The sequence below is a fragment of the Cyprinus carpio genome, chromosome B3, assembly GCF_018340385.1.
Source record: "Cyprinus carpio isolate SPL01 chromosome B3, ASM1834038v1, whole genome shotgun sequence".
Taxonomy (NCBI): Eukaryota; Metazoa; Chordata; class Actinopteri; order Cypriniformes; family Cyprinidae; genus Cyprinus; species Cyprinus carpio.
In genome coordinates this window covers 33,319,505-33,333,794 of record NC_056599.1, presented here as the reverse complement: position 1 = coordinate 33,333,794, position 14,290 = coordinate 33,319,505, and the positions used below count along the sequence as shown (strand labels likewise).

The 14,290-nt window shown below is 37.0% G+C and overlaps 1 protein-coding gene across 1 annotated transcript in view; it reads right to left on the bottom strand.

Moving 5' to 3' along the window:
* The window catches only part of LOC109078643 (cytoplasmic phosphatidylinositol transfer protein 1-like), a 72,230-nt gene that overhangs the window by 2,653 nt on the left and 55,287 nt on the right, over positions 1–14,290 (bottom strand). Inside the window, exons 4-8 of the mRNA XM_042720868.1 lie at positions 12,810–12,817; positions 8,423–8,494; positions 3,278–3,373; positions 1,015–1,170; positions 509–572 (exon numbers count right to left, since the gene is read on the bottom strand). Of these exons, the coding sequence (XP_042576802.1) occupies positions 509–572; positions 1,015–1,170; positions 3,278–3,373; positions 8,423–8,494; positions 12,810–12,817 (396 nt within the window). The remainder of the gene's footprint in view (positions 1–508; positions 573–1,014; positions 1,171–3,277; positions 3,374–8,422; positions 8,495–12,809; positions 12,818–14,290) is intronic.

The window sequence follows — 14,290 nt, the reverse complement described above, 5'->3', positions numbered from 1 at the left end:
GATCCCGAAAACCTTGATTAGCCGTGTTTAATTGGGGCAAGAGCTAAACTGCTGAAACATGGCCCTCCAGGAGCAGGATTGCATGCTCTAATCTCCAACAGAGGTAAAAAAGATGCTGTTTTTTCCTTCGAGGAGAAAACAGCTCTGCTTTCTATGCTTGGTAATCGGAACACTTTCAGTGTTTATGACTGAAAAATTTGTTCAAGCCATCTAATCTAATCAGTATGGTCAAGGTCCTTGAAGAGAACATGAAGAACAATTTTAAAGAGCTGAATTTCTCAGCTGAAACATCTTTTCTGTCTGTTTGTTCTTGCAGTGACTCATGAAAAACTAAACACGGTTGTGAGCTATGGATCACGACATCCTTCGGTATCCATGAGGATTTGTTAGTCATGACTCTAGGACAGAGTCAACACAAAAGAAACTGCAAATAAAGGTAAAGGGACGAATAAACAACAATCTGAAGGGAAGGATGTGTGCATGACTGGCTGGTCAATGCCAAACTTACCAATCCACTCATCAACCCAAGCGAAAGCCTGTCTATGACCCAGCAACAGCACATCTCTTACCACCTACAGAAAGAAAGACAGGTGAAATATATGCTGATTGTGATGTTGCCAAGTATACATGTGTACTGGATGTGTTCCTGGATCTTTTTTAGTGCTGGAGAATTACTTCTGTGAAACGAACATAGCCCTAATCTCCCCTAACCCCAATGCTATCAATAACCCTAACATCCGAAGAAAATGAAAAGTTAAAAGAAATGTTGTTGAAGCTCCAGCTCCAGTGCAAAGCTGACTAATCCTAACCCTTAAATCTGATTGGTTGATAGGAATATTGTTTCATAACCAACAAAGATGATCCAGGAACTTGTGCTGCTAGATGATATCATGGTAAGCACAGCTGGATAGACAGATCTATCTATAGATCTGAGTGATCTGCAGTGAAAGTAACTACAAGGTTAGGGTTTTAGGGGGCTTGTCTGGGATATGCATGTGGAGTGGTGGAAGTGACCTTGTGCACAAACTGCTCCACGCGTGTCTGAAGTCCCCACACCTCGAACTTCACCGTTACTAGCTTATAGGAGCACATGATGGGATCCTGTGTGTCCCTCCAGCCCTCCTGCAGCAAACCCCGGGTTGTCTTCTCTGATTTAAAATATCGTGGGTCCTAGAGTGGAAATACAAAATGGAAGTAAAATAAAAAGTGCTGGAATGCAAATAAAATGGCCCACAGAGTTTATTATATATACAATACATTAGAAAGTCTCATTTCAACCTTTTTAAAACTTATTCATAGCAGAATAGGAAAAAAAGATGAAAGGAAGAAAAGGTGAAACTCTGATAAAAAAAAAAAAAAATGAACCAACACATGCCAACTATGCAAACACTAAGCAATGGCTCTGACAGTTGGATGTCTCATTATACAGTTAATAAAAAATGGTAAATTACTCTACAGTCCAGCTTTGATCTGATAAGTTTTTAGCTATTCTCACTGTAAATTTGTCCTACTGGTTGTGTTCTGGTTGGTGGCAAATTTCTGTACACAAACCAACATATCTATGATTTTACATTTAAATTACAGATGTTAATTATATTATTGTTAATTATATGATTATAGTTTTATTTTAGATTTTTTTTCTTGTATTTGTACACGCTGTATTGATTTCATTTTTTCCTACAAAGTGTTATTGCGTTTAATGGTTGTACCTGCCATCGTGTTCTAGCTGATGGAACACCCGGAAGCATATTGCATCTTTGTACTTATGCACAAAATTAAAGAGTGAATTCCATTTAAAAGTTAGCATCACTTTGCTCTACTCACTCTGGAGAGCAGAGCACTTGAAGTGAGTGTTCTACGCACCAACTACCCACCGGCGTTCCACAGGGTTCAGTAGCTGGACGATTTTTACTCTCCCTTTTCACTAAATCACTTTGCAAAATTATCACCTCTCTGAGCTTTTTCCCATTATACCTATGCAGATGATACTCAATTCTCCTTTCACCCTCTGACAACTAAATATAATCTTGTATTAACATATTTCTGCCTGCATATCTGAATTTATTGAAAACCAAGCTGCTGATAATCCTGGCCAAAGAACCAACCCCACCAAGACCTTGTTATTTCAATAGACAGCAAAATCATCTCACCCACACAAGAATGGTAAGAATCATGTCATCCTAATCAATAAGATCTGTTTTACTTGGAAAAAGCTACCCATTCATATCAATGGTAGCTGCCTGGAATCTCATTGTTTTTTTAATCCAACGACCTAATCTGTAAATGCTACATGACAAATGTAAAAAAACAAAACAAAACAAAAACATTTTAAAACAGTTCAAACTGACCTTGAATTGACCATCACTGATACACTTAAGACCAAAATATACTTCAGTTTTGAGGAGAATACTTGTGTATGCATACATCCTTATGTATAAACTTTCAAAGTATACTCCATTTGATGGCTCCATTGGTTCTTTGCAATGTTATGTTTTCTCTTCATATTTTCAGTTTTCATTAAAACCATTTACTTAAAGTCATGCTTTTTTATTGTTGATAAAATAAACCTTTGGCCAACAAATGTTTTTGAACAAACACTGACGAAATTGACATTACTTGCTTTATTTGCATTGTGCCCCATTAGGACATAGTGCTAAGGTTGTTTTCTGTGATATAAAGTGATTTTAATTGTCTAAATGAGGACTAGAGTGGTCACTTATCATTCCCAGCACTGCAGCTGTTCTTTTCCCTTCCACATCTAATCCCACCTCTTTTTTTTATTCCTCAAACAGAACCACTGCTGGCCTGGATACTTAGATAGCAGCAAGCTCCTGCCAGAGAAAGATAACACTGCACTCCTCTCATCTGTCTATGCTTACCTCTGCAAGAGGAGAGAGACAGTGTGTGGAAATGAATTACTGCAGCGGTACAGTGGAGAGGTGATTCTGAGTCTTGTGTGTATCCAGTAGAGATCTCAACAGGGCCTTTTTAATAATTCAGTATTGGCTTAAAAATAACCTGTACTCCTTTGTTTTCTTCTATGTGGGAGAAACACTCCTGCTTCTTCAAAACAAAATCCCATCAGCACTAAATACCATATCAACAGAGCTCAAATGAATAAATCATAGAGGTCAGTGTGGAAAATATTGGAGGTGTTTATTAGCACATCCTGTACCTTAGAGGGAAATTTGTACTTTGTACGTTTGTACTGCTTATAAATTATTCATCATCTCTTTAATGGATCATATATTTATGTTTTATTGAAGAATTATCTTACCTCGGACTCCTTGTAGTAGCGCTCTGGGATCTCGTCGTAGGCGATGTCAATACAGCACACCTCCGTTTCTTCATCTCGGAGCTCTGTATCAAAGATCTAGAGCATAATGAGAGGATGTTAGAAAGAAAATTAGTGAAGAAACAATCTACCAGCTACCACTGCTACTGAAAATGTCAGGATGCACTTAAACTCCAAATTAGTTTTAACCAGATGTGATGTAACAAGTTTCCTTTTTTCAAACTGAAAGCAACAATGATATCAAGTAACTAACACAAAACAATATCACATTAACCTAATAAAGGGATCATTCACCCAAAAATGAGTGGAAATCAAGTAACTAACAGAAAACCTTGTCACTTGGGGCTCTTTGCAATAGTAGATTAACTGAATAAAGGGATCATTCACCCAAAAATGAAAATTCTGTCATTAATTGCTCACCCTTACATCATTCCAAACCCGTAAGACCTTTGTTCATCTTTGGAACACAAATTAAGATATTTTTGATGAAATCCGAGAGCTTTCTGATCATGCATAGACAGCAATGCAACTACTACGTTCAATGCCCAGAAAAGTAATAAGGACATCGTTAAAATAGTCCATGTGACATTGCTGTCTATGCAGGGTCAGAAAGCACTCGGATTTCATCAAAAATATATTAACTTGTGTTCCAAAGATGAACGAAGGCTTATGGGTTTCAGGTTAAGACATGAGGGTAATTAATGACAGAATTTTCTTTTTTTGGGTAACCTATTCCTGTAAATCAGGGGTGTCCAATTCACTCCTGAAGGGCTAATATCCTGCAGAGTTTATCACCAGTCTCCGCCAATACAATTTGATTAGCTGGTTCAGATGTGTTTAATTAGGAGTAGCTGCTCAACTCTGTCACCATCACAAATCATCAACTCTCACTGACAGTGACTTCCGGTTGCTTATTGCAGCAAATCACTCTCAGCATGAACACAAGCTTGTTCATTTGTCACCAGGATATGATTCAGTGTAAGTCTTTCTGTTGTGGGTAAATCTTCAGCAACTCTCAGCAGACTCAAACACTTCTACAGCCGCAGAATGCAGACGCTGTCCACAAGAAGGAGCTCTCGGTCTGTGTGTGTATTGCATAAGCTGCCACTCATCTGAGTGCTTGCAGCCTAACAACGACTTTTTAATGGGTGAGATTGCTCCGTTCAAAGGATCAGGTGCTTTCAGGTGAGAGAACAGCTCTCCTGTTGTCTGCCACCTGTGTGGGTTTGTCAATTACATTGTAATTCTTTTTATATCCAACTGACGGTACTCTTCAGGGATGACATGGAGAGAAATGTATAAAACCTCTTTATTTTAAAATGTGGACACAAAGGAGAGTGCACTAGCTGTGAGAGCAAGGAATGAGTTGAAACTGTAAAATAAAGAATAAATGGGGATGACATGACAGAGTAGCTGAATATTTTATAAAATAAGGTACGGTGGACATTATCAAGAGAGATGGGGAAATTTGAAAAGGGCTTGAATGGCTCTAATAAATAAAAACGGCCTTAATTTTTGAGATGTGGCATCAACACAGAGTCAAAGCACGAAACTCGGACAAGCCTTTTTATCAAAGCTGAAGAACAAAATACAAGAACCAACTCTAAATCCCAATGGTGGTGAAAAGCAACATTAAAGTAGACTCCTGCTGCAACGCAGACTAATGCATGCTGGAGTGCGCCGTTTATACTCCAAAGCAGCTAACATGGCTCAAATGTAGGGAAAACATCAGAAACTGCCTCTCAAGCCAATGAGGAGGCGGAATACAGATCAAGGATTTGTGTTTTCTCCTCTTACAGATGCAGACAGAGTTCTACAGGTGCAAAAAGACAAGACACAAGCGAGGAGGTGGGTTCAAATATCACTCTGCTGAAGGCCGTGGTTGATTAAGCAAAAAAGCAAGGTCCATGAAGAATGGTGTGGAAGAACTTGACTGGCCTCCACAAAAAGTTCACACCTGAAGCCCACTAAACACCTTGCAATAGGAACAGCCAGCAAGATCCCATCATAAAACGTCAGTGCCTTAACTTCACTGACACTCGTATGTCCAAATGGAAACAAATCTGTGCATCCATTTTCCAACATTTAGTCAGAGGAAAGTCTTTCCAAAAAAGAAGTGGAAGCTGTCAAAGCAGCACATGAAGAACAAACTCCTATTTATACCCATGGTTTTGTAATTAAATGCTCAATAAGCACATACAGCAGGTGTGTAAGTGTCCAAATACACTGTCAGGTTAAAATGAAATGTGTTGAGACCTTGTATTTTCCACCATTCCTAAAAACTAGGACTACAAATATTAGTTGATGACCTTTTTATCCATGACTAAGACAAGACAATATCAATATGCAATATTGTTGATGAAAAAGAAAATATATAAGACTAAAATGTAGTTAACAAATAAATAAAAACTTTATATATATCCAAAATATCTCTTAAATTTTCTTCAACAAAAAGGGGGGAAATACAGACCTCATGGAGTTTTCATGCTTGGGTTTGCCAAATGTCAAGACTTTAAATGTACCTTTCATTGCTTTTATTTTAAAAGGACACATTTTCTGCTTTGTGTATTCATTTTTGGAATGTGAAATCCCTAGGTCTTGATACATATTTTTAAATTCTAAATATATATATATATTTTAACTCAAATGCTGTGTCATGCACGTGAGGCTGCAAAATATGAGATCGTAATGGTCAAAGTCTTCCTTTTATTGTGTGGTAAAACAATAGAAAAGCAGCGCAGTGGAATGCTCTCAGGTTATGAATCTTCTGCCACAGATCAGTTTGCAGCTCCATTTTCCACCAGTGATGCAGAAATATCTTACAGCAGCTTAAAAGTAAGAATGACCCAAAACACTGTACTTTGTTAATGCATGTTTCTGGTTTCATAATGCACTAAATATATTGGTGCACACTAATCCAAATATATAAAAATGTCTTTATAATCTAATCAAAACGTAATACTGTTCTTTTTTGGTTGATATCACAAATCTCCTTTATTTTTCATCCCAATTCATTTAAATAAAATAGTATTAATGTTGTGCGGGTGATAGCTCTGTCCCTCACTCGTTGATTTCAGCACCATGGACAGGGCAAATCAACAGCACATGGTCAATGGAACGAGATGGGTGATAAAACCTGAAGCTATTTTCTGTTCATCAGCCACTGCTACTAAAGAAGTGTTGGCATCTCAAGCGAGTGTGAAACACAGATGGTGAAAGAATGTAGCGTTCTGTTATTTCTCACCTACAGATGCAGAAATAGCCCTGAGGCGAACCAACCAGCACCCCACAACCTCCCAACAGATGCTACCTGGCTCCTACACCTCTCCTTTACAGTGCCACAAGCACTTTCATATTTAATTCAATCACTTTGTCTGCGATTTGTCTTTGTGTATTAATCATCTTTCTTGTCTTGTTTTCCAGTAAACCATTATAGTATGAAAATGCAACATCTTGTATTCCAAGATATTTTCTCAGAACACCTTACAATTTCCATTTTTAATTTTTTTTTTTTAAAAAGTTAATTTTACATACAACGTTGGTTGTCACTACTTCATCCCTTCACACCGTACAACCGATTTCTCTCCCTCTCTGAAGTACATTTAATCATTGTAAGTTCAAGCACATCATTTGTAAATGTCAGATCTTCAAACAAACCCACACATGCCTCAAACTGATCACAGAAGACGAAGAACTATCCGCCTGCAGTGAGTGATCTTTAAAATGCTCTCATTTGGGGCAGAGGATAAAAGTGTTACTTGATGCCAAGAGCAAAGGGATAAAACAAAGCGAAATTCTTTCTAAGTGAGTGAGCATGTGTGCAGAGACTCGAAAAGGACAGCACTGGCTCAGACAGATCGTAACCGCCGTCTGGAACAATCCTGATACATGTAAGCTCTTCAGACTGACTGCAGGCCAGCATTATTAAAGAGGCAAGCTTACCCTGAAACTCTCTACAGAACAAATCCCATTTGAAATCACAAGCGGTTTTTGGCTAGTGGGCTTCTTACACAAAAAAACAAAAAAAGTTAATGAAGTCAAAAAAAAAAAAAAAAAAAAAGGTTCTTTCTTCCAAGAAATAGATGTTTATCAGAACGTCACCATCAAAGTGTGAATGAGATTTGTGAGTGACATCGTATGGACTACTTTACTGTTGATTCTATGTACTTTTTATAGTTTGAAATCCAGCTGATGACAAATATTCTGGGAGAATATTTTATCAAAAAATTAAAATTTGCTGAAACCTTACTTACCCGCAGACCATGCATTTGTTTCCTCTTTGAATCAGATTTGAAGAAATTTAGCATTACATCACTTGCTCACCAATGCATCCTCTGCGGTGAATGGGTGCCGTCAGAATGAGAGTCCAAACAGCTGATAAATACATCACAATAATCCACACGAATCCAGTCTATGAATAAACATCTTGTGAAGATGTTCTAAGATAGAAATCTATTATTGAGGTGATTAAATTGAAATTGTCACTTCTGGCCAAAATACAAGTCCATAAACCATAATAATGCTTCTGCCAGTAAACAAGTCCATCTCCTGTTGTCCTCCCTCATCAAAATCCAGCGACATTTGTTTTGTTTGGACTGTTTTTCGCTTGTTAATGGTGCTTGATCTGTGCATATTAATGGTTAACCAACTGGAGTGGTGTGGATAACTTGTGGATTATTGTGATGTTTTTATCAGCTGTTTGGACTCTCATTCTGCCGGCACCCATTCACTGTAAAGGATCCACTGGTGAGCAAGTGATGCAATGCTCAATTTCTCCAATCTGTTCCCATAAAGAAACAAACCCATGGTTCTTGGAAGGCCAGCGGGTGAAATTTCAGCGACTTTTCATTTTTGTGTAAACTATTCCTTTAATAATGAATGAATATTTAATCAAAGTAATAAATAAAAAGGGGAAGACCCACAACTCTATAAAGTTTTATTAGCACATGAAATCTAGTGATGCCACAAATTGTTTCCGAGACTCTACTAGGCTTTCTAGTTGTTAGTTTTGATCATCATTTCTCTCATTCCACACGATCAACAGTTTTCACTTTACAGAAATGATTTAGATGAAAGACAACTGAGAAAAGACCAGGAAAGATGAAATTATGAATTTAATATACATACATTGTCACTGATGCCTTTGTTGTCTTCATACTTTGTCTCAACGTGGATGGAGAACTTTGGCAGGAAAGAGCACTAAACAAGAGGAAAAAAATGTTAAATGTGTCATAAATGAGTTAAATTAGGCAAAAACAGCCACCCTAGAAAGTATTTGGATACTTAAAAATATATCAAATCAAGTGTCATTTGCACACAAAATACAAAACAAGCTTTTTTCCTCACTTTTCCTTATTATTTTTGCTCAATGTATTTGAGTCAGCTGGTGTTTTGCTTTGTTTTTGTTTTTTTGTGTGTGTGGATTAATTTCTCCAAATTCACACAGCAGAGGAAACAGACAATCACATTGATGACAATCATCATAATGCACTAACATTTGTTTGACAACCACATAATATATTTGTCTTCATTTTCAAGAGTGCATCTATTGTTTTATTTCGAACCAAACGAAGATGACTTTCTGATTTTTTTTTTTTTTTAATAAAACCCGACAGCTGGTTTGACATGCTATTTAAAAACGTCATTCATAATTGTTGTGCCCCTTAATCTTACATACAGCACCTTTAAAGGTAGGAATAGGGGAATAGTTCACCCAAAACAAAACAATTTTAGTTTTATTTTTAATACGTAATCTTACATTTGTGACCCTGGAGCACAAAACCAGTCTTAAGTCGCTGGGGTATATTTGTAGAAATAGCCAGAAATATGTTATATGGGTCAAAATGATCCATTTTTCTTTTATGCCAGAAATCATTAGGATATTAAGTAGGTCATGTTCCATGAAGATATTTTGTCAATTTCCTACTGTAAATATCTCAAAACTTAATTTTTGATTAGTAATATGCATTGCTGAGAACTTCATTTGGACAATTTTAAAGGAGATTTTATCAATATTTAGATTTTTTTGCACCCCCAGATTCCAGAATTTATTCAAATAGTCGTATCTCAGCCAAATATTGTCCTATCCTAACAAACCATACATCAATGGAAAGCTTATTTATTATTTCGAACAATTTACACTTAAGACTGGTTTTGTGCTCCAGAGTCATATTTATACATTTAGCAGACGCTTTTATCCAAAGCGACTTATAGTGCTTCAGGCTATACATTTTTTTTTTATCAGTATGTGTGTTCCCTAGGAATTGAACCCACAACCATTTGCGCTGCTAACGAAATGCTCTACCACTGGGCCACAGGAAGCTTCTTACCCTTAGGCTGTAATGCAGTATTACATCATTTGCTCACCAATGGATGCTCTGCAGTGAATGGGTGCCATCAGAATGAGAGTCTAAACAGCTGATTAAAATAATCCACAAATAATCCACATCACTCCAGTCCATCAATTAATGTCTTGTGCAGTGAAAAGTTGTGTGTTTGTGAGAAACAAATCCATCAATAAGACATTTTTAACTTTATCAGCTGTTTGGACTCCCATTCACCACAGAGGATCCACTGGTGAACAAGTGATGTAATGCTAAAATTCTCCAAATATGCTCCCACGAAGAAACATCATCTATATGAATGGCCCGAGGGTAAGTACATTTTCAACAAATGTTCACTTTTCAATGAAAAAGCATCCTTTAAAGTATATAAATACTTTATAACCTCTGCATTTAATGAATCAACAGACAATTAGGGAAAAATAACCCCACCACAAATGACATGCAACGGTTAATTAAATACTGAGTCCAGTAACTAATTTTAGACATCTATCAAGGAAGGGTCAAAGCCTCGACCCAGCCTCATTCATGAACACACTGCATGCATGCTCTCAGTAGATCTGGTGCTCTGCAGGGCAACGCGCTTCAGTCTGATTGTGTTTTATGAGCCTGGCGTTCTGCTGTAATGATGAGCTCTTTTTCTGCCTCACTGGATTTACAGCCTCCCTGTCCTCTTCTCCTCCCTCCTCCCCACACGTCCTGAAGCTGTGGCCCCTCTGAGACCCAACACACTGCCTGATTAGATTAAGCACCGCTCCCACAATCGCTATGGAGATCAATAGAGGCTGAGTTACGTAATGCTGGAGGAAATGCTGTAGCAGTGGGGGAAGGGCAAAGGATCGAGGAGAAGAGAAGAAGAGCAGATCTATGGGTGCAAACCCGCAAGGCATTGTTGAGTTATGACTCTCTAAATCGCTGTTTGAAACGGTAGCTTGCCAAGCTACAAACTACTTATCGCTTAAAAGTAGTTAAACAATAGTCAAGCTCTTTTGAAAAACTAGTTGGCTACATTTCATGCTACTGACAAAAAAATAAACTGTAATGTACTATACTGAAAAATATACTATACTATTTTAAAAAATTTGGAAAAAATATAATTTCAACACATTATAGAGAATGACCGCTTGTGGATTTGATTGATTATGATAACAAGGTTGCACAGCACTGGCCAATAACGACAGCAGCTTGTTATAAACTAATGCAAACCGATGGTAACAATTGTGACATTAAACATTTAATGTAGGTTGAACTTTTATTTAACCACTTGAGGCGCTACTAATGTTAACCTCCTCTCAGCTTTGATGGCAAACATACTGCTGTTCTCCACTAATGCAGCATCTAGTCAACATTAATTACTTTAAAATAAAAACACATATGGTAGTGTACTGTAAACATACTGTTTAGATGTCTATGTCAAAACAAACAGCAGGGGCTGTCAGGGATTTGGCCTCTAGAGGTTGCTCTCGTACTGTATAATGACAGCGGACCTTCTCAGCCACTCCAATTCTTGGGATTCTTGTCCATTGTTTCAGCAATCGGTTATAAGTGGCGAATAATCCGCAAAACTGATCAATCGGTTGACCTCTATTACATTATAAAACTGCTGACTTGCAGTCATTTGTATAAAAACAATACATTTTAGGTTTATCACAAAATATTTGGATACATTTAAAAATACAAGTAGTTTGAGTGAGTACAGAAACCATGTTTATCACAGTGACTTCTTTGATTGGTGGATCTCTCTTCAGGATTATGGGTAGTGTAGTTTTTCACTGGGAATTGCATACATTTTTATTCTTTTGAAATTTATGTTTTTGACTAGGGCTGGGCGATATATCTAATGATATGATCATGCGCATCTAGTCAGTAAATCTGGTTCCATGATTAGCGCTAAATCGCCATCACCTGCTTTCAAATGGAGCGCCATTTAATAGACAGAGCCGTAGATCATTGACAAGCTACACAATATCGCGTTCGTTAACCAAAATCAAACGACCACAACAATAAACACATCGCCCAGCCCTAGACTGCTGATCTACGGCTCTGTATATTAAATGCCGCTCCATTTGAAAGCAGGTGATGGTGATTTAGCGGTAATCACGGAACCAGATTTACTGACTAGATGCGCATGATCATTTCGTTAGATATATCGCCCAGCCCTAATTTTGACAACTGTAAAGGCCCTTTCACACCAAAATTTAAATTAATAAGCCTCAGGCAGAAGGAAGTACCTTATTTGTAAAAGTAACTCAGACATTTAGTGGTAAATTTAAAAGTAATGTGTTACTTTACTAGTTACTTGAAAGAAGTAATCTTACTGTGCAAAAAAGTAATCTGATTACATTACTCCCAACACTGCATGCAACTAAAGTCTAAGTCACAGAACGCTGCTTTTTTCATTGTTATTAAACATGCCCTAGATGGACATAGATTTGATCTCACATCTTTTTCAGCATCTCATGTATGACGCAGCACTCTAAAAATGCAGCTCTCAAGTTAAAAGTAGTACAAGTTTTCAAAAACATGCTTTTTCATTCCACGTCTCATATTTTTAGATGTAAAAAAGCGTTCTGTGTGAATGGCCCCTAAGGTCCCAAAACCCTAGACCTTCAATATATTCATAAGGCTCAGAGGAGTCCTGAGGCGTTAAAATGTATTATTGCTCTTTCGAATAAGCACAAGGTTTTCCATGAAACCTAATATGGTCTCCAAGGAGCTTGAAGACACCTGGTCTGTCGGGTTTTCCAATACACTCTAATTATATTGCAGCACAGCAAGGGAAAACAAGAACGGTGCATTCTGGGATAGCATAACAACATGGTTGGTGGTTAAGCGGAATCAGCTTCCAGACACTGTAGCTCTGTTCCAAATCCTAGTGAGCTTGATTTGAACTGCCTACATAGACAAGATAATTGAAATAGAACCTGAAATAGAAATGGTGAGTGATTGAGAGCACTCTTAATAGCAGCGCCACACTCCGTACAAATAGTGCTTTTCATATGAAACACACAGCAGAGTTATGCTAACATCATAACACGCTAATAAACAAACAGTAAAATGCATAAGACCACATGCCATGTCATTTTAAAAACACCCTAGTGTTCAACAGTTTGAGAACAGTAAGATGTTTTGAAATTTATTGAATCAATAAAAGAAGAAGAAGCCATACTCACTGTATACTCTGAGCCAGTGGAGGGGGAGGAGACGGATCGAGAAGATGACGAGGAGAGAGACAAAGAGAAAAAGAGATTTCATGTTAAAGGTCATAGCAATAAGCACATAGCAGTCTTAAAGCCGTCAAACATTCAATCACAGAAAGACCACCAAATCACCATCTAATCTAAGTTCTTTCTTTTCTGTGTGTGTGTGTGTCTGCCAAAAATATTTTCCATCCAAAAACACTTGCATGCATTTTCACTTGTGTTTTATCTCTGATATTTGTGTGTGTGTGTGTGTTTATCTCTGATATGTCCATGTGTACCCTTTCATTTGGTGTCAATTCTAAAGCATTTGTTCAATAATTGCTGCAATATATGTCAAAAAGATGCTCCTGACGAATGTCATTTGAGATTCAGACTGTACATACATCTGCTCACATATGATCCTTAAAGGAATAATTAAAATATTAATGACAAATCTGTCATTATTTACTCATCCACAAACTTCTATGGTGCGGATTTGTCCTTTTAGTGCTGCTTGTATTTGTTAAAGCACTTTATTTCTTTTAAAGTACATTATTTCTTTTATTCACTGCATCATAACATATGCATTCTTCAGTGAGCTGAGACAAAGCATAGAAAAACAACATTCTGTACATATTTAAGATTTGACCGTGAAATAACAGCAGAAATATTACAGCATTTTTACACTCATTTTTAAAGTCTGTTTTGACTATCAAACCTATTCATAGTAGCAGTGAACAGTGGCACTTTCCAAAAATAGAATACACTTTGGTGTACTGTTTAAAGAAGTAGATGCACAAATAATATATATATTATATTATCTTTTATATTAGCTTTTTTTTTTGTAGTGAAAACGAAATAAACTATTAGCCTATCTAACATGAAACAAACCTAAAGTAGCATGTCTTCTTCTATGGTCATGATATACTGTCAGGATGAAGCAATAATATGAAGAAAATCTTGCTGAGTAGTTCAGATAAAATTAAAGTATGCTACTGCCACAGTATCACAAGATGTTAAAGAAATAGTTCACCCAAAAATGAAAGTTCGCTGATTATATACCAACCCTCAGACCATCCAACACGTAGATGAGTTTGTTTCTTCATCAGAACAGATTTGTAGAAATGTAGCATTACATTATTTGCTCACCAGTGGATTCACTGAATACAATCAATAACACAAAAATAATACACAAAACACCAAACAAAAAATTAACAACAATCCAAAAGAAACAAACACGACTCCAGTCTATCAATTAATTGTCCTGTGAAGTGAAACAAATCCATCAACACATTTTTTTTTTATTCTAAATCGCTGTTTCTGGCTAAAATACGGTCCTATGTCCATAATATGGCTTTTTCCTGTCTGAGTCAGGAGAGAAATATGCACAGATCAAGCACCGCTTAGAAGAGAAAACGGTCCTAAACAAATATCATGGTCTATTTTGTTGTGAGAGGACAACACTTTGAACT